The 21052-nt window shown below is 54.5% G+C and overlaps 1 protein-coding gene across 3 annotated transcripts in view; it reads right to left on the reverse strand.

Moving 5' to 3' along the window:
- The window catches only part of HSPG2 (heparan sulfate proteoglycan 2), a 101940-nt gene extending 86638 nt beyond the window's left edge, over window positions 1-15302 (reverse strand). For all 3 annotated transcript variants that reach the window (XM_068539109.1, XM_068539110.1, XM_068539108.1), the window contains exon 1: window positions 15144-15302. In XM_068539109.1, coding sequence (XP_068395210.1) covers window positions 15144-15206 — 63 coding nt within the window. In that variant the 5' untranslated portion in view covers window positions 15207-15302. The remainder of the gene's footprint in view (window positions 1-15143) is intronic.
- Window positions 15303-21052: the final 5750 nt, after the last annotated feature.

Consider the following 21052-nt stretch of genomic DNA (forward strand, 5'->3'; position numbering starts at 1 on the left):
TAAACAATAGCAACACTTTTTTTTTTTTTCTTTTTCTTTTCTGTATAATGAAGAGTCTACAGAATTGGGAGAAATTTAGGATACTTTCCCAGGGCTGGGTACATAGTAGATGTTCCTTAAAATATTTGCTGCTAGATTGACTCAGTCCCAAAAGTACCAGTGATAGAAGGGGTGACCCTAACTGAGCCCCGGGAAGCTCCTGCTCTGACTCCCCCCCACCCTGCTCCCCAATCTGCCAAGCAGTGGCCACAAGCACAGTAGAGAACCCTTTTCTTGCCCCACCTTCCCCCAAGGACAGGAAGTGTGGAATGACTTTGGGGAGATGACTCAGGTCCAGCTGTGCTGATCCCATGGGCAAATGGAGAAAAGAGAGTCTGATTAAGTCTCAAAGGCAAGGGATATTCTTGTTCTTCTCCAGTCCTGCTAGGAGCTTGGACACCCCGTTCTTCTCCAGTCCTGCTAGGAGCTTGGACACCCCATTCTTCTCCTCAACCCCAGCCCAGACCAAAAGAGGGGAAGGAGGAGGATAGTGAAGAAAATCAACATTGATGGCGTTTCTATGTTGGCCATCTCTCCAGGCCCCAGTTTTCACAACTGTCAAATGATAATTCCTACATCATGGGGGTGGTTTTCAAGATAAAATGAGACAGGACTTCCCTGGTGGCGCAGTGGTTAAGAATCTGCCTGCCATTGCAGGGGACGCGGGTTCGAGCCCTGGTCCGGGAATATCCCACATGCCGCGGAGCAACTAAGCCCCTGTGCCGCAACTACTGAGCCTGCTCTCCAGAGCCCGTGAGCCACAACTACTGAGCCCACGTGCCACAACTACTGAAGCCCGCGCCTAGAGCCCGTGCTCCGCAGCAAAGAGAAGCCACCACAATGAGAAGTCCGTGCACCACAATGAAGAGTAGCCCCCGCTCGCCACAACTAGAGAAAGCCCACGCGCAGCAACGAAGACCCAACACAACCAAAAAAAAAGATAAAATGAGACAATGTATGTAAAGCAGAGCTTCTCCATCTTTAACATGCACAGGAATCAGCATGGGATCTTGGGATCTTGTTAGCGTACAGATTCGGATTCCGTAGGTTTGGGTGGGGCCTGAGACTGCATTTCTAACAAGCTCCCTGGTGAGGCCCCAGCTGCTGATGCATGGACCACCCTTTAGGTTATGAGAACAAAAAGGGATTAGAACAGCACCTTGCACACAGCAGCCCTCAATAAAAGTTAGCTATACTTTTTCTTCTAGAGATTTAATCACTAAGAATCATCCCTAGGGGATCAGAACCGTTATTTCACCCCAATAATACTGAGGTCCTGCGAGGTTGAGTGGCTTGTCCAAGCACAGAAGGCTAGGACTCAAGGCAGAAGCAGGGGACTTCCCTGGAGGTCCAGTGGTTAAGACTCTGCGCTTCCACTGCAGGGGACACGGGTTTGATCTCTGGTCGGGGAACTAAGATCCCGCATGCTATGCGGTGAGGCCAAAAATTTAAAAAAAAAAAAAAAAAAAATCAAGGCAAAAGCAGGATTCTAGGCCACGTCTGCAGATCCATCCTTCCCATGCATCACACCATCCCAAGCCCCATCAGCCTCAGTGGCAGCCAGGGGCCTGGAGCTGAGGACACACCAGCCCTGCCCCTCAGCCCCATTGCAGGCCCCTGCTGGGCCAGACAGACCTCCAGGCAAAAGCCCAAGCTCCCCCAAGAAAGGCCTTGCACCATCACTTCCACTCCCCCAGCGGCAGCGTCCAGCAGCCTCCCCCTCCATCGCCTTATAAAGCGGCCCCGTCTGCTCTTTTCCAAGCTGCAGTTTAATTTTACATGGAGTGAACCAACTGTCCTCTCCCTGCAGCCTCGCCCTGCTTCACACATTCCTTCTGGAGCAACATTACCTAATTTAACCATAGCCCCTGCTCTCCGGGGCTCTCAAAATAGCAGCTGCCAGTGGGGGAAAATGCCCTAATGTTATCAAAATAAACAATTCTCCCTCCTCCTCCATTCTTGGCCAGCACCAGCCTCAAGACCCAGCCCAGGGAGGAGTGAAAGCTGGGAGGACCAAGGTGGGCCTGGGGTAGACAGAGATCCCGCCAAAGCCCTGTTCTCACCATCCTTCCAGCCCTCTCATACGTGTTCTTGGGATACTCTCTCATACATGTTCCTGGGACACTCTCTCATACATGTTCCTGGGGCACTCTCATACGTGTTCTTGGGATACTCTCTCATACATGTTCCTGGGACACTCTCTCATATATGTTCCTGGGACACTCTCTCATACGTGTTCCTGGGACCTCCCCATGCCTTCCCCAGGCCCAAATCCTCCAGCTCATCCCATGGGCCCTGGTTACCCAAAACTAAGATTCAACTTTCACTTTCTCCTAGTAACAAAAACTGCAGTAGTAATAATTGCTACCATTCCCCAGGTATTCATTATGAGCTAAATACTTCCCACACCTTGGCTCACTGACACCTGCAAGGTAGGGATTTAGTATTCTCTCGTTTCAGATGAGGAAATGCGTGCTCAGAAAGGTGCAGTGACTTGCCCAGGGTCACGTAGCCCGGAGGTGGCAGAGGTGGGATTGGAACCCGAGCCCAGCTGCCCCAAAGCCCTAACCATGTACGACCTTCTAGCTGGAACACCTCTGCAGGGTCTGCGCCCAGGAGAGGAGGAGCAAAGGGGGTTTGGGGGGCTAGAAAGGGCCTGCTCACCTGATGTATCATTGTAGGGTCTGCTCACATGGCCGGTGCCAAACCACCGGGGCCTGTTATACCCTAGCTCACATTTCACCCAGGTTTTGTGAGTCCTACCTAAGTCTGTCCCTAGGACTCCAGGGGCACAGGCTGCCTGTCAATCTGTAATTCCAAGTCCCTACTCCCTGCTCCCCCCCATCCCATGTGCCCCAGAGCAAGGCTGCCACATTAAAGCAGGGAACACCCAAGTGCTGACATACCTCAGGTGCAACCAGTGGTTAAGGAGCTGGGAGGGCGGGCCTCTCCCCGCCCTGCTCTCTTAACATACAGAGTAATCATTAACCAAGGCAGAGCATCGCACCCCCAGGCCCAAGGCCAGACGCTCCAGACCCTTCCCACCTGAGGAATTCCGGGGCCACTTTCCCAGCCACACCACTGGGATACTGAGGCCCCTGGTACAAGGTGGGGGTGATTGGACCAGGAAGGCCTAATCTGATATCACTATGCAGGTGGCCCAGAAGGTGCCTGGAGGACACTTAGGAGCATCTGGGCCCTCTTCACTCACAACCCTTCCTGCCCCGCTCCCCTCCCAAAATTATGAAGACCCGTAAGTGAAGAGGGCTGGACAAGATGATGGACCCTGGGGTTTGGAGCCTCCTCAAAGGTCAGGGGGAGGCAGAACGAAACCAAGCCCCAAGGTTTACCCAGGACGAAGTACCAAGGGCAGTCTTGAAGGGGAAGAAGGAAAATCACAAAATAATAGTTCCTGTCACACATCAACTGCCTGTTCCAGCTAGAGGTGATTTAGATGATGTCTAATCTTCACTAAAACCCTGCAAAGACGGTATTACCATTCCCAGCTGAGAGCTGAAGCTTAGAGAGGTTGTCACCGGCCCAGGGTCACACAGCAATAAGTAATGGAGTTAGGACAGGAATCAGGGCTGTGCCTCCTGCCCATGACACTGTCCCAAAGTATAACCTACAGAATTAACAGATGGGGGGCTAACAGGCCACATAAAGGAGCCTCTGAGTCCCGGCCAGAAACCCCAGGTGAAAGAGCGGGTAGGGGTGGGGGTGGTATGCAGGGTGTCCCCCATATCTGGAGGTGGCCCCTAGGGCTTCCAGCACCTGAGGCCTGCGTGAGGTGGGTGGGGCCTCCTGGAGTGTTGAAGGGTGGCGGGTGGGACCTGCACCCCCTCCCCCAGGAGGTCACTTAGAGAATTCCCTTCAACTGCTCAGGTGAAACCTAGGTGAGGCCCAGGCAGGCTGGAAGCTTTGATCTTATCGCACATTCCTGCCCCAGCCATCCCGGTCCTTGTCCCCTCCCCACCTCCTCCCATCCAGGAGGTGGGAAACCAGGCGGACTTAACCCTTTCCTCCCATTTCTTCAAATCAGATCCAGGCTTGAGCTGACCTCTGCCTCCCTCCAGATCCCCCAGAAGAGTGGGGAGAGAGACGAGAGGAAGGAAAGTGGAAAGCAGGAGCTTCAGCCCTACTCTCCTTGTTTAACTCACTCAACATCACGGAGCCCCAGACATGAGCTCCATGGGCAGCTTCCATTTCTCTTAAATTAAAATAACCAGACTCAGTATAAATAAGCCTCGCTACTTTCCACATCCACGAGCTCATCTGAGACTCATGGCAAAACCTGACTGCTCTCCTCTCTGCCCCGTGGGTCTTCTCCCCTGCCCTAGCCCAGGGGGGCTGTCTCCCCAAGACCCCTCTTCCCACAAGCTAACTGGAGGGAAACAGACAGTAACTAGAATAACAAACAGGGGCTGAGACAAAGTCACAAAGACCCCAGCTATCTCCCAGAGGTCGTGTGGCCCTGAAAAGCTGCTCCCAAGCCCTTAGAAGACTCTTCCTTGAATGCAGCCTCCTTTTATTGACTGAACTTCCCCTTTTATTGACTAGTCTCCCCTGTCAGACTAGAAGCTCCTTCAATCCATGCTTGGTGTTTAAACCTAACACAAGGCTGGGCATAGAGCTGGCACTCCATAAATGTTTGCTGTATGAATGAATGAACGGTCCCATTTTGCATCTGGGGAAAATTACGCTCAGAGAAGTTAAATGACTTGCCCTGGATCCCACTGACAGGGCACGGAGTACAGGAACCCTGTGATTCCTAGTCTAGTGCTCACTTGCTCAGCAGACGTTTACAAGGCCTCTGGATCTTAGATCAGCAGCAGGTGATCTGATGTGGGCGGACCACTGCAGGAGTGACCCCAGCTCCACACGGGAGGACAGGTGAGGCTTCAGGAAGGTCTAATGGAGCAGGGGGTCTTCTCCTTCATCTGTTTCCTGGCCCAGGGTCTGGCACTCGTCGGCAGGTAGTCAGTGAAGGAAGACACGAGATTGGTAAGATGGTGGGCTTTACCCGGTAGCTACCACCAAGTGTTGAGGACAAGCTAACAGTTTTCTCCAAGAATTCAACGTCCCCTTCCTCTGAATTGGCAAGTGGCCAAAAAACAAGGAGCCCATTTTGTGGGTAGGAAAAGCGAGGTCCAGGGAAGAGGGTCAGTAGTTGGCTGGCAACCAAGTGGAGGCCCAGGCCTTGACTTCTTGCCTCCCGGTCTGACCAGTTACAAGGCAGGGGACTGGAATGCTTGTCACCTCAGCTATCTTGGTGACTTCCTCTCATTCTTTTCCAGTGTTAATGACTCCAGCTGCAGACTACAGCCTTCCTGCTCACACGCTTGACAACAATGCGTATCTAGGGAAGATGGGGACAACTTCTGGACCCCTGCCTTGGATGCCTTCCTCCTCCACCAGCCAAATCTTCCTTGCTCTTGAAGCCCCACTTCCTCCAGAAAGTCTTTCCAGAGAATTCATGCCAAATTGACCTTTTCCTTCCCTGACAATCTGCTATTGTCTAGACTGGAGTTGTGCTGGGTAACTATGGTCCATGAGCCCTACCTCTCCAACAAGACCCAGAGCTTCTGGACAGTAGGGACCACCACTCTAATTTCTTACAGGAGGACTGACAGACCTGGATTCAGCTCCCACCTTCCTCTGCACCTGGCTGTGTGATCTTGGGCAAGTCACTGTTCTCCTCTGAGCTTTTTCTCATCTGGGAAGTGGAGGCATAATCCCAATTACGTAGGAAAGTTGAAAATGCAGACAACACACTAGCACAATGTCTGGCACACAGCAGGTCCTCAGGCAATGAATGAGTGAATAAATGAATGGATGGATGAAGACTTGATTCCTCTGCTGCACAAAGATGTTCAAATGACGCAGTTTGGGGGACTTCCTTGGTGGTGCAGTGGTTAAGAATCTGCCTGCCAATGTAGGGGACATGGCTTCGAGCCCTGGTCCGGGAAGATCCCACATACTGCACAGCAACTAAGCCCGTGAGCCACAACTACTAAGCCTGTGCTCTAGGGCCCGCGTGCCGCAACTACTGAGCCCGCATGCTGCAACTACTGAAGCCCGCGTGCCTAGAGCCCATGCTCCGCAACAAGAGAAGACACTGCAATGAGAAGCCCGCGTACCACAACGAAGAGTAGCCCCCGCTCGCCGCAACTAGAGAAACCCCCCGTGCAGCAACGAAGACCCAACGCAGCCAAAACAAACAAACAAAAAACAAATGACACAGTTTGGGACTTGTATATAGATTCTGCTCCCAGCTGCGTCACTACTGAGGTGAGCACAGGGCTGCCTCAGAGCAGGCCCCACTCAGCAAAATTCCATTGAACTCCAAACTAGGCAAAACCTACAGGCCCCAAAGGGAGCTTGGGACCTGACTGAGAAGGATCCAGGTTTCCAAGGGTCTCGATCTCAGGGAAAGCCAAATCCACCTCCCTGGGGAACGTTATCACTAAACTGAGCTGGATGCCAAGGGGCAAAAGGCACCCAAGTCTGAGAAGTAGGAGCTGGATAAGCCCACATGGCAGATACGCAGCTTGCTGTACCCTCCGCCAAGGCTGGCCCAGTCCACCTCCTCCAGGCAGCCTGTCGTGACTATGCCAGTCCTCCCAGATCGTCCTCTCTCTCCCTGCAACAGGCCAGACCCACTCAGGAAGGGATGACAAGTCTGGAGTCAAACAACCTGGGCTCTATTCCCAGCTGTGCCAGGTACTGAACGGATGACTTGGGCCAGCCATGCCCACCCCCTCGGTGCCTCATTTTCCCCAGATGCACAATGGAGATAACAATGCCAACAGCAAAAGACCGCTGTGAGGATTATATGTGATAATGCCTGGAGAGAGCCCTGTGTGGGGCTTGGCTAAGAGAGGGCGGCAACCTGGGTGACTGAGGTCACTGGGGAGGAGACCCTGGAAGTCCCAGGGCACAGAAACTGGTCTGTCCTCAGGAAACTCCTAGGTCTCTGTTCCTCTGGCCAAAGGGTCACAGGAAGGCAAATGGCAGGAGGGGGAGAAGAGCTGTTAAGTGATAGAGGCCACTGGGGCTAGGATTTCTGAGGCCAGAATTTCAGAGCATCCAGTCCAGCGAGGGATGCAAGAAGAGGCATGATCCCAGTTCCCAAGTATTTGAAAACTGGGAACGCCAAACAAGGAGAGGGGTGAGTCAGCTGGGGTGAGGAGGGGAGGCCAGGACCAGAAGGAGGGGGGGGCAGAGCTGGCTCTTTGGGGGTGAGTTTGGGGAGGCGGGGGAGAGAGGGGTGGAGGCAGGCACCTGGAGGTGGGCTGGGAAGGGGCCAGAGGCAGCTGGGAATTCCCAGCCCCACCCCAGGAGAAGCATCTGTGGGGTCACCTCAGGCCACCTTTAAAGTCCTCCCCCTGCCAGCCCAGGGCTGCCTCCCCATCCCCACAGCCCCGGATTGGGGGAAAGATGCCAAATGTTAAAAAATGAAACACCTGGACATGACCCATCCTACTGGGGAAGGGGCATGTCTCTACCCAGCAGCCCAAGGCCAAGGCCCAGGGTGCAGGGAGCGGGTTACCAAGCACGAGTGCGTCTCTTTCCTTTTAGCCCGGCTATTTCTCTGAGAGCCCATGGGAGCCAGATTTAAAGCTGTGCAACTCCAGCTTCCCTGGCAGTGGACCTGCTACAGGTTTGCCCAGGGCTCCCCGGGCAAGATCCTGTCTCCTCCAGTGGGCCTGAGGGAGGGTGGGGCTGGGATGGAGTCCCAGGAAGCCCCCTTCCACCATTCCCCTTAAGATGCATGAACATCCTTTCTGTACCCATGGGAGCCACTTGGCCACAACCTCTGTTGCTCAGAGCCCACCAACTGCACACATCTGGGAAGGGGACAATGCGTCCACAGGCTCCAGCCTTTCCCAGGCCACACCCCGGGGTGTGCCCCCGCTCCTTCTCCCCCTACAGGAAGGAGCAATCAGGGTGGAAGGGTGGACTTTTTCTTGCAGCTGCAGCCTCAGTGGGGGAAGGGGAGCCAGTGACAGATCAGATACAGTTACATCCGGGGCTCACAGACTGAGAAAGAGAGGCAGAGGGAGCAGGGAGGATCCCTTAACTCGGTCATTCACTCAACAAGCCCAGAGCAGGGCCTGGGTCAGTAGGTGGCAGCAATTGCGATCAGGAGAAGGTGTGTCATGCTGGGCACTGGGAACCCCGAGTCAAATACCACTCTGGCTGTGCCCTCAGCAGGAACCAGACTAATAGATCAGCCACTGACTGTCAAACACTCTCACATCCCAGGTACTGCGTGAGGTGCATCCACCTGGTCTCATATTCACCCGGGAAACAGGCATCATGATCCCCATTTCTGCCCTGAGGCTCAGAGAAATGAAGCAACTTGCCCAAGGTCACACAGCCAGTTGGGGCTGAGCCAAGGCACGACCCTCTGAGCCCACACCTTTCCCTTGTCCTCAGCGCCCAGAAAAAAGGGCTCCAAGTCCAGTCGGGGCACAGAAAAGTGGAACACGGCACGGTGGGCACCCTGGCTTGTCTCACATGCTCCAGAACCCAGCAGAGAACAGTGGCTGGGAAGAAGAGCTCCCCTGCGTCCAGCCTCAGCAAGGAGCCTTGGCCTTCTTGGCCAGCTGGCTTCTTCAAGGCCATTAATTTTTTTTTAATTAATTTATTTATTTTCGGCTGCGTTGGGCCTTTGTTGCTGTGTGCGGGCTTTCTCTAGTTGCGGCGAGCGGGGGCTACTCTTCGTTGCGGTGGGCATGCTTCTCATTGCAGTGGCTTCTCTTTGTTGCGGAGCACGGGCTCTAGGAGCGCGGGCTTCAGTAGTTGTGGCATGAGGGCTCAGTAGTTGTGGCTCGCGGGCTCTAGAGCGCAGACTCAGTAGTTGTGGTGCAGGGGCTTAGCTGCTCCACAGCATGTGGGATCTTCCCGGACCAGGGATTGAACCCGTGTCCCCTGCATTGGCAGGCAGACTCTTAACCACTGAGCCACCAGGGAAGTCCTTCAAGGCCATTAATTTATTCGCTCAATAAGTGTTCACCTACTATTGTCCAGCAGCCTAGCACCGGGCAGACTGTAACAAACAAAACTGAATGCCCGCCCTCATGGCGCTTCAATTCTAGATGGGGAAGACAGTGAATTTCAATAAAACACATAAATATACAAGCTGTGAGCTTAGGCTGGGGGGTTCCAAGGGATCAGTGTCCGCAGCTGCACAAATGTATTCTCAGCAAGAACCCCCTCCAGGCCAATGCAGAGGCTCCAACTTGGGGTGGGGGTGTGGGGCTGCCCTAGCTGAGAGTCAGTCCAACACTGTCCCCTCCCCCATGCCATCCCCTCCATCACCTGACGTTCCCCACCCTCCTCCCAAGCCTGCTTCTCTGGAGTTCTCCTACCTCAGTTAGTGGCAGCCCCACCTTTCCGATGCCCAAGCCAAAGCTTACGGAGACGTCCCTGATGCTTCTCTTTCTGTCCCCTCACCCCCATAACCAGTCCATCAGCAAATCCTGTTGGTCCTACTTTCAAAATATACTCAGGATTCAACCCTTTCTTCACGCCTCCACTGCCCTGGTACGAGCTCCCATCGTCTCGGGGCTGGGTCACAGTCTCCTTGCTTTTGACCTTGATGTCCCACGTTGTCTTCTCCACACAGCAACTAGAGTGATCTCTCATCTCACTCAGAAGCAAATCCAAAGTCTTTCCTGTGTCTGAGGCTCTGCCCCACCTTCCCTTGCCAAGCCCCTGGCTGCATCCACCAACCCTCAGCCACGCTGCTGCAGCCACGTGGGCCCCCTTGCTTTGCACAGATGCACCAAGCACACCTCTGGGCCTTTGTGTCAGCTGTTACCCCTGCCTGGAGTGCTCTTTCCCTAGATACCTGTAGGGCTCACACCCTCACCTCCTTCAGATCACTCTCTGTCCTCTTCCCTGCTTTATTTTCTCTTCCAAACACTTATCGCCACCTGCCATATTATACTTATTGTGTGTCTCCCTGCACCTGCTATAATGCAAGTTACCTGAGGGAAGGGAATTGGACTTCTATGTTCTCTGCCGCAACCTCGGCACCTAGAACAGGGTCAGGTACTTAGAAGATGCTCAATAAATATCTGTGAAATGAATTTTGAGTCTAACACTTCGGGGACTTTAGTGTACAGAATATTTAATCGCATACATCATTGTCCATTCATTCATTCAACACAGACTGCAAGCCTCTGTGTGCCAGACACCACCCTGAAATCCAGAGCAACAGAGAAACAGGGCGCCCTCCTCTGTGGCTCAGGGACAGGGCTCTGGTAGGCAGCCGGGAGCTGGTCCTCAGGACATCTCACAGATGTCACGAGTACCCCCTACCCTGGGATGCTCTGAGGTCTCTGCAGCCCTGGCACACATGGGCATCAAGGAAAGAAGGGGAGGGTGGGTTCTGGGGGCGGCTGACACTTGAAGGCCCCGCATTCCCAGGCCTCAAAGAGCCGCCTTGTTCCCAGGACTTTCATGACGGTGCCCCTGGCCCAGCCACCCCAGCAGCCATGAGCCACTCCCTTCTCACGGCCGCTATTGACATGCACCCAACGCCACCAGGCTGGGCAGTGAAGCTGGCGGCTCCCCGCGAAGCGAGTTCCACACATTCTTCTGGGTTTCAGTCAGCCAGCTCTGGGTGCTGGGGCGGCCAGCAGGCCCCAGCCAGGCCCTGGAAGCAGGAGGGGCCAGCAGGGCCAAAGAGGCCAAGGCCGGAGCTGGGGCAACATTCCAGCAGGGCCAAGACCCTCAGCCTACCCTCCTGCTTCCTGGCGGGAGAGAGATGAGGGGAAGGCCGGGGTGGGCCCTGGGAGGAAGGGCAGGGGGCTCCGCAGATCCTTGGGAGGCTGCGGGGGGGACGCAGCCACGTTCTGCCCCTCCTCCTCCAGCCTGAGCCCTCACAGCTGGGAGTGGACTGGGGCAGGGGGCAACAGGCCAGGGCTGGGAGTCCTTCCCGCATGTCCCAAGTGGTCTGAGGGTCCAGAATCCACACGTCTGGCCTCCAAGTGGCTTCTGAATCATCGTTCCAGATCTTTCCACATCCTGGACGGCCCCCTCACCCTCCCTCCTGAGACTCGCCCCAAGGCCAGGCAGCCCTGAAGCCTCTGCAGACTCACCCTAAACCTTCAGTCCCCAGGGAACAGCCAGGGGAATCCAGAGAGGACTCCGTGCCGGGCGGCTAGCCATTCTCTCCTTCACTTCCCACACAGGGTAGGGCCCGGCCTGGCGCACTTAGGCCTTAAGGCCCCTGGATTAATTCAACTGTCTCTAGGGTCTCAGGGAATATTGGCGAGGAAATTAATTAACAAACCTACAAACGAACAGGCAATCCCACAAATGACTGCCCTAGAGTTACGTCTTTCTAGGCTCCCGCCAGGGCAGGTGTCCCCAGGAGGCCCCGTGGACACTCGGGCACACCCATCCTGAGTGCCTCTGTCCCCAAAGCCAGACCCCAGTCTTCCTTGCCCGAGGAAGCCCTTGCACCACCTAGGACCTGAGTCCTTTTATCAACACCAGTGGTGACAGTTTTATCAACACCCACCGCCTGCCTGCTACGGGTGAGCAGGATGCCGGTGGGGTGGTGAGGAGCTTCGTGTGGCTTCAAAGCCTGGCTCGTGGTGCCGCCAAGCAAAGTGTATGTGAGTTGTTGGGCAAGTTATACGATCCCTCTGTGCCTCAGTCTCCTCTGCTTAGAAAATGGGGACTGTACTAGTAGCTATAGCTTAATTCATTGAACTGACATATTTACTGAGCGCTTACCACCTGCCAGGTGTTAAGGAGACAGCAGCAGTGAACAAAAGCACATAAGGTCCTGCTCGCATGAAGCTTAAATTGGGGGTGGGGTGGTGATAAACAAGTAAATAAATACACATTAGACAGTGACAAGAAGAAAACAAAGCCGTGTAAGGGGACAGCGAACATTAGGCAGAATAGTCAGGGACTGGAGGGAAGTGAGGCAGAGGGTCACGCAGATATCTGGGGGACAAGCATTCTAGGCAAAAGGAAGAGCAGATGCAAGGCCCTAAGGTGGGAGCGTGTCTGGCACGGTCCAGAAACAAAGACCGGCATGTCTGGAGTGCGCAAGCAAGGGGAAAGTGGGCAGGAGGAGAGAGTTGAGAGGGAGAGGGGGAGGCCAGATCTGTAGGGCCTTGGGGGCTAAATTAAGTCAGGGGCTGGGGTCTGACGTGAGCAACATGGGGAGGGCAGGGAGACTGTGAGCGAGGGAACAACGTGTGAGGATCTGTTGAGAAACTTCATGCGTGGCAGACAGTGGGCACTGGATAAATGTGAACTATCCATATTATTTTGTCAGCATCTGGCCTGGTACCCCAAGACTGCCCTCCCACTACTGCAAGCCCTAAACCCAGTCACCTTCTGCCACCTTCCTTCCACCCATCTCCCGGGCTGGGCCTCAGGCCCGCAGATCCCAACTTGCCTGCACTCAGCCTGAGAACAGGCCCAGGCTGAGCTGGTCGGGGTCCAGGACTCCCCGGACACAAGGAGCTCGGCTGGGGCGTGGCGGGGGCGGCGGGGGGGGGGGCGTCCATCTCTACCCCCGCCAGCCTCTGCCTCCCTCTGTGGACAGACCTGCACCCTCCCTCTGGAAATCTCCAGCGCACACTCACAACCCCCTCCGGGCGGCAGATCTGGAGCAAGGGGGAAAGACAGGGCTGCCAGTTATGTCAAGGGGAGGGCTGAGGTAACACTGCCCCTGAGGGAAGGGGAGGCTCCTCCATTTCCCGTCTGCCCACAGCCTCCCCAGCAAGGAAACCCAGGGGAGGAAGGAAACAGGTATCTCAGTGACTTCCCCCCTCAGCGCTGGAAACCACCACAATCACCCTCAAGAACCCTGTCTCTTGGCAGCGCTGGCCCCAAGAAAGGAAGGGCTAAGGCCCCAGCAGGCCAAGGCAGGCCCTGAGTCACCCAGGCCTGGCCCCCTCCCCCAGCAAGCCTTCCCACCTCCTCTGAACTGAAATTACTCCCACACTTAATCAGAGACCACTATTTCCTCTGTCTCCTGCCCCCAGTGAGGTCTTGAGCTCCCTAAGGACCACCTTTACCCTCCCCTTGTGTCCTACCCTCACCCACTCACTATGGGCTTGCAGACATGAAATGAAAGGCAGGAGAGATAAAGTGCAGCAGACGAGGAGGAGCCCAAGGCTGGCTAGGGCACAGGGCTAGAAGCCTGCTGTCGTTTAAAACTTACAACAAACTTCTCACCCCCATTTTACAGATGTGGAAACTGAGGCTCAGAGAGAGGAACTTGTCCCAGATCACACAGCTAGGAAGTGGCAGAGCTGGGATTCGAACATGGGTCTGTAAGACTCCAGAGGCCAAGCTCTTTCCAGCCCTTCTACCCTCAGCCTAGGGTGGGACCATGAAGACCTCGGTGTGGTTGCTGAGGAGACTGTAATCCCACAGGATCAGAGCTGCCTGTTGACCCATCTCAGTTCTGGGAAAGTGCAGCCAGGGCCTGTTTCTGTTCACCCATAAGCCCCCAGTGCTGGATGCACTGGTGCACAGTAGGTGCTTAGCAAGTATCTACTGAATGAATGAACCCTGAACTCCTGCTCACGGTCATGGAATGCTGCTCAAAGATGTGGTGAATGAACAAGTGAATGAGGACTGGCTGCAATCTGGGAATTCCTCCCACAAACAGCAAACATCCCCTTCCCCCCTCCCCACTCCTGCCGCGGTAGAACCCCTGATCAGGGGGCAGAGCTGGGGTAGGGTCAGAAAAGGAACATTTCATGTGCTAGGTTGATGTCTACTTTTTGGAAAAGTAAAGATCAGTGTTGGGAGGTGCAAGTTCAGGTCAAGACTGGGGAGCAACTGGATGGATGGGCCCTGCTGGATGTGTTGCAGTGAGAGGCTGACAGAGGATTAAGGAAGCTGCCCTGATGGGGATGGGGGAGGAGAGGTGCTGGGTGGGTGGGGCAGGAGAGGTGAGGGGTCAGGTCTGGGGTGGGGGTTAACGAGTGACTCAGGAGGGCAGAGGTGAGAGGGAGCCGGCAAGGCGAGGACAGGGAGTCAGTCACTGGGTAAACACCGACCAGCTTAGATGAGTCCCTCTCTTGACTCTGAGGACAGGGGACAGGGATGGCCCAGCACCACCTGAAAGAGGGTGGGTTGGCTCTGTGGTTCGCGACGCAGGCCCAGATCCCCAGATGTGCCCCATCCACATCTGCCTCCAGCTCCCTGCCCACTGACCCCGCCCTGCCCTTCTCAGGCTCACTGGGTCCTCAGGGCCTCTCCAGGCCAAGTGTCCTCTTTCTCTCGGCATGGACCCATCCAAGCTCAGAGCAGGGGACTGGACTGTAGGGGCAGGCCTCCCCTGCACCTTGAAGAGCTGGGGAGGAGAAAGCTGGGGAAACAGATCCACACACTGTCCACCACAAACTGGCTCAGCAACGGGCACTTTCTGCACGTACCCCACCCAGCCCTGCACTTTGAGGCCGTGTATTCTGAGTTCCCCTTGGGCATGTGGGCTGGTCTCAGAGAGGCTAACAATCTGCTGGAGGTCACACAGCTGCTCAGTGAAGAGCAGAGATTGATTAAGTTCCGGGGCTGTGGGACTCCAGGGCCCGTGGGTGTTCCACACAAGAATCAGTTGTGTCCAGAACGGTTCTTTACTTGTGCCTGCCTGGTGACCAGCTCCCCAAAGGGAGAGACGTCGTGGTAAAGTTCCAGTGAGGATGGATATGGTCCCCATCACCACTGAGTGCCCCTGTTTCAAGCTGGCAAAGAAAGGCGTGTCCTCGCCCTGCCGAGTTCCCACCCTGCTAGAAGTTTCTCAGCCTGGCCCCCAGGAATGGCAGGCCGGGCCATGCCTAGCGCGAGTCTCAGACTCAGCAACGTGGCCGGGCGACTCACGGGCTCCCACGAGGGCCGGCCCCGCCCCCGGTCCGTCGCGGGGTCCCCTGGGTGCCCTTCGGGACAGCCCCACGGAGGAGGGTGGCGCCGGCCTGTGCCGGCCCGGGGTCCCTGGCGGGCGCCGCCGTCCCGGGCCAGAGTCCCAGCCGCGCAGCCTTGGCGCCCCAGCCAAGTTGGCGGGGGCGGCGAGAGGGGCCCGGGGCGCCTCCTGCCTCTCCGCCCCGCACACTCACCGCGAGCAGCCGCCCGTGCAGCACCAGCGCCAGCAGCAGCGCGCCCGCCGCCTGCCGCCCCATGGCCCGGCCCGCTCCGCTCACTCGCTCGCTCGGCGCCCGCCCGCAGCCGCCCGCTCGCCAGGCTGCTGAGTCCTCGGGACAGCGCGGCCCGCTCCAGCCACCCCCACCCTTCCCGCGGCCGCCCCGCCCCCGAGGCGAGGCCCCGCCCCCTGGCCTCCCCGCCCCGGGCACCAGGCCCCGCCCCCTGGACCGCCCCGGGACTGAAGGCTGCGCTCTCCCTGGCCCGCTGCGCAGCCAAGTGAGCCTTTGTCTGGGCCCCCAGCCCCCTCCGCGCGGGCCGCGGCCCAACCCGACTCCCCGCCAAACCCGGCCTGGAGTCTGGGATGGGACGGGGGCCGGGGCCCTGCGCGCTGGACCACCCTCCCTCCACGTGCACGCCTCTCCCGCACCTCCCCACCGACCCCCGGACCCCTAAATCCATCTGCTCTCACACCCTTTCACACTCCGCAGACGTGACTCCACGCGGGCGGCTCTCCAGGACCCTCCAGAATAGCACGCGCTCACATGGGCACGTTTGGTACACGCGCTCACTACAACTTTGGATCACAAGATTACCTGCACACTCACAACTTTCACGCGCTAACGTGCTCATCCACTGCCCGTGAACGCTTGCACACGCTCACTCCCTTCACCCAACTTTCATACACTAACGGTCCTCCCCGACTCAAGAGATCACTGTATGCCTTGAAAACCTTCACCGCTACAGGTGACGCAGTGGACACAGCTTATACGCATACACGCTCAGCTGCTCACGTTCATAGTCACATTTTCACACACATATGTGAATCCCAGGACAGGAAGCGGAAGGACGTTTTCACGCTCAGATTCCCCACAGGGTCTCACAGTTCACACACAGGCCAACAGAATTTCTTACACGCACAGCACCTGCAGTTTTTTTACATTTTCTCAGTACCTCTACCTCACAGTGGGCACTCAATACGAAACTGAATTACCCCTGATACACACCATTCTCCACATAAATCACTCACAGACCAACTTTGATTCACATAAATCACAGCCCCGCTGCCAGAGATGCACCATCTCACACACCCAGGCCCAGACACAAACAGACACTGCCAAAGCCCAATCACAGGTGCTTGGGAGGTAAATCACGGTCCCTGATGACACAGACCCGCAGACAACACACACAGCCATGCCACCAGGCCTCCCCAGGCCACGGTCTCCTTGCTGCCTGAAAATTTCCAGGGCAGCCCAGGCTGATGGGTGGAGAGAAAACTGGGGTGTGTAAGTGTGTGTGTGTCACTTAGAGGAAAACCTTTTGAGTAACGATGGAGGAGAATAAAAACTGAAGTTTCCATTGTTTCCTGTGAGAGTTGCTAGGTTCCAGAGACTCACAAGTGGGGTTTGCAGCCAGGAGTGAGGTGAGCTGTGGACAGAAGGAAATGCCCAGCTCACTGGGCGGCACCAGGCCTGACTCCGGAAGGCATGTTCCCTGTGATAAGGGCCGGCCTGCAGTCTCCCAAGCACTCTGAAGCCTCCCATCCGGGAGATGAGAAAACACTGGCATCCTGACTGGCACCTGGGGGATTAAGAAAATACTGGCATCCTGACTCCCATCCCAGATAAATGCCCCATCTCCAAAAGCTGGGTTCTTCTCCACCCTGTGGGGTGTATCTAGGGGACCAGCTCAGAGCTGTAAGGGGCAGAAACTACATTCACAGTGGTTTGGCCAACTCCCCAGCCTAAACGCAGATGCCAGACACAGCACTGAATAAGGTCTATTTCTGCTCCAGACAGGGAGGTGGACAGAGGAGGGATGCCTGATCTTGGCCCTTGGTGAACCCCTAATCTGATGGAGGGAAAGGGGAGGATATAATCCCTGTCCTCATGGTGTTTTCAGTCTGCTGGAGAATCCTGCCTCCATCACCTTGCTGTGCAATCTTGAACAAATTTTTCAATCTTTCCATGACTCCATTTCATCATTTAGACAAGGAGAATAATGTTAAGACCTCCATCACAGTGTTGTTATGAGGATTAAAATGAATTAATATATTTATTTTTTAAAAAGAACAGTTTTGGGCACATGGTAAGCCCTAAATAAGCAGTAGCCATTTCTTTCTCTTTTTTTTTTTTGTGGCAGGGTAGGGGTGGCACGCGCTGCGGAATGCGAGATCTTAGTTCCCCTCCCGGGGATGGAACCCATGCCCCCTGCATTGGGAGCGCAGAGTCTTAACCACTGGACTGCCACGGAAGTCCCAGCCATTTCTCTTATTACTGTTTCTGGGTGAGCTCCCAATCTAGAGAGCGAGACACAAGTCTTCCCTCAGGGGACTCCAGTCTGATGGAGGAGCAGTCCCTGCACCCAGTGCCGCTCTCAGTCTGAAGGCCAGATGCAGCCCCCAACCCCAAAGAGCCCCTCTAGTCTGGTGGGGGAGTACAGCCTTGCACTCATCAAACTTCCCTGTCTGATGAGGAAAACTACAAAACTCCACTGACTTCAGAGTTGACAGGTGGCCAGCCTTGGTGGCAGGATTTTTCCAAGGACTTGCCTGTCCGTGGAGGGTCAGCATCCTTGACAAATCGCATTTTGTGAGCTGCCTCAATGTTCCCTACCTCGGGGCCTTTAAGTCCCAGAGCCTTGGCTTCTTGGATGATTTGCTCATCAGCAAAGGAAAAGGAGAACAAGCAACTCTTTGTAGATGTTTGGTCAAGACTAAATCTGAGCTATAAGTCTTGCTTCCTAAAAGAGGTTGAGGAAAGAGATGGTAAAGCTTACTGGACTGGAAGGAACTGGGCTGACGTGGAGGGCAGGAAATATGGCCTGTCGAGAAAGTTCCAGAGTAACTCCACCTACCCTGAGGATTGGTCATCCCCTTATTTATTCTGCATCCTCTCCTTCCCACTAAGGGATTTGGCTGGCTCTGTTTTATTTTGCTGTCCTTGATATCTTTAGTAAATGTTCTCAAGTTGCTTTGTCTAGGGCCTGGCTATCTCCTCATATGGCTTAGAAGAGGAGCAGAAGGCAAGGCCTTCCAGGCGCTTGCTGAGCCCAGGAGGCACCTATAATCTCACTGTATGTACTCATAGCTCTGGGTGCTGGTCACACTCTTTGGGAGAGAAACAACTCAAGCCTCACACAAGGTTCCTTAGATAAGGGGAGACTACCAGAGTTTGGATAGGCAAGAGCAGCCAAACAATTTGGCTTCTGAGAAACAGGAGTCTGATCTAGTCTGATGGGGGAGTACAGACTTTGTGGGTCACCTGTCTGCCAGAGTTTGTGGGTCACCGTCTGCCAGAGTTTGTGGGTCACCGTCTGCCACTACAAAATTCACAAGACTCAACTTCTCCTGGCTTCCACTCCTACTCCAAACTTTTTCTTTGCCTTGGAGCTTCTCACTCATCTCATATTCCTTTATTCATTCAGGGCTGCAGTGGACGGTTGGGCAGGTTGTTCACTGAACAAGGGTATGCAGCCAAGGGGACCCTGTTGTGGTGTTACATCTGCCCAGAGGGGGTACCTTTTGTAATATGAGCAAAGGTACCATTTGGGTTAGCTGTGGCCCTGCATTCATTCAACAATGAAAGTAAACATCTATTATGCACAAGGGATGCAATGCCTGTGTGGGAAAACAGATGCCGGCAGGGCAAGGATATGTACTTGGGTGAGAATATGGAACAGGAAATTGGTGTGAAAGGGAGTGGGATGGAGGAGAGGGAACCAGGAGATGATGTGGAGAAGAGGAAGAAGAGGAGGGAGGACACAGTTCTAAGCAGGCAGTGAAAATTCATGGAGAGGGAGGGAAGCATGCAAGGCAGGGAGATGCAATCCTGGCCAACTCTCCAGCCACACACCTCCCCCACCCTGGTCTTTGCACATGCGGTTCCTTCTCCTTAAGGGCTATTCTCACACAACACCCACCCCACTTCACCCTACTGCTCTCTTTTAGGATTCAGCTCAAACCTCATGTCACCATAGAAGCCTCCCTGACCTCCCAGGTTAGATCATGTCCCTCACTATGCTTTCCCACAACCTCCCTCCCCCATGCTTCTCCCTCTGGACATTTTTGACAATTGCAATAATTTGGAAGACCATTTAATATGAAGAGGCATAATGAAGGCAGAGAGCGTGACTACCTGCTTTCTGACTTGTTCCCAACTGTATCCCCTGTGAAGGGCACAGTGCCTGGCAAAGTTGGCATTTGAATAATTTTACCTGAATGAAAGAACAAGTTGGTTCAAGCAAAGCATAAGGCGTAAATGTCCTCTTTCTGGTTTGTACTTGGGGCAAAGATAAACTCCCCTCACAGTCTGATCAACATTGAATCTCACTTGATCACAATCCTAGGCAGTAGGCAAGTGAGTGTATTTTATTACCACCCTTTTCAGACAAGGAAACTGAGGCCCAGGGAATGAAGTGGCTTGCCTACATCACACAGTCAGTGCCAGGAGCCGTGGTGGAGCCAGGATTCATGTCCATGTCTGTCTGACTCTAGAACCCACATTCTCAACCCCTCCTAGTATTTCCCCAACACCCCTCGTCATTATCAAGTGAGTTCTTGCTGAGCTCCCACCTTGGGGCCTCACGGATCACCTGCCCTCTGAGATGCTCCTTGGAAAGCGGGTTCCCTGGTCAAGAAGTTTGGGAACTCTGTACTCTTTCCCACACTTTGGCCATCTCGAGGGACACCAGTACAGGAAAGTTTCTGAGCAGGCCTCCGGTAAAGTCGCCTGTCCAACTCTGCTTAACCCAGCACTCCTCAACATGTTCAAGAATGGAACCCACTTGTTTTTTGGAAAAACCTTTTAACATCTCACAAGACTGGTGTTTCTCAAAACACACTTGGCAAATACTGCCCCTGACTCCTGAGCTGACCATAAATGGTCTCTGTAATTGGAATTTGTCACTCGAGCACCTCACACCGCCACCACTCCCCTCCATCCAGGCTGGAATTCTCACGGCCTCCATACAGCCCCTCACATTCCTGCCCACACACCCCTGCTTCAGCTCTAGAAGACGTCTGCGTGGGGGCCGTAGTTGGAGCTCCATAAATGCTCAGTTTCCTTCGTCACTGCATACATGGGCGTTTTACCTCCTGTGATCAGCACATGCTGATGATTTCCTGTCTTGTTTTTCTCACTTAACATTTTCATAAACACAGTTCTATGTGTCAGTCAAGACCAGGGCTACTTAAAAGTGGTTCTGTGGACCAGTGCCAGCCCCCAACTGTGTATTACCAGTCCAAGATGAGATAAGAAGTTTGCTCAGAGCGTAAATCAACTGTGTCAGTAAGCACTCTGTTTAGCTCAGCTGACACTATTTTTTTCTTGGAATACTTGGTCTGTTTTGGAAGCAGCTCATGGATTTACATTCTGGTACGAGCTCTTCATTGCAGTTGGTAATCGTTAGCAATCTGTGGGCCAGCGACTCTGAATAGCAGTCATGTTGACTTTGCACGTAATATTTCGTTTTTTTTTTTTTTAATTTATTTATTTATTTGGTTGTGCTGGGTCTTAGTTGCGGCAGGCAGGTTCCTCAGGTATGGCGTGAGAACTCTTAGTTGCGGCATGCATGTGAGATCTAGTTCCCTGACCAAGGATCGAACCCGGGCCCCCTGCATTGGGAGCGTGGAGTCTTATCCACTGTGCCACCAGGGAAGTCCCGATATTTCTAATAATTATGTGGTGTCAGGTCTCATCACCACACCGTTATTCATTAACCCTATCCTGTCGTTGGGTATTTGGGCTGCCTCCAGTTCTCTGTGATTCATAAAGCATTGCTCTGAGCGGATATGTATGCATCTGTGGGTTTATTTTTATAGTTCCCTCAGTTTTTCAGGACCACAAACCTGAGGCCAGAGAGGTGGGGTGGCTTCCGCAGGGTCACG

The sequence above is a fragment of the Eschrichtius robustus genome, chromosome 3 (assembly GCF_028021215.1).
Source record: "Eschrichtius robustus isolate mEscRob2 chromosome 3, mEscRob2.pri, whole genome shotgun sequence".
In the NCBI taxonomy this organism is placed as follows: domain Eukaryota; kingdom Metazoa; phylum Chordata; class Mammalia; order Artiodactyla; family Eschrichtiidae; genus Eschrichtius; species Eschrichtius robustus.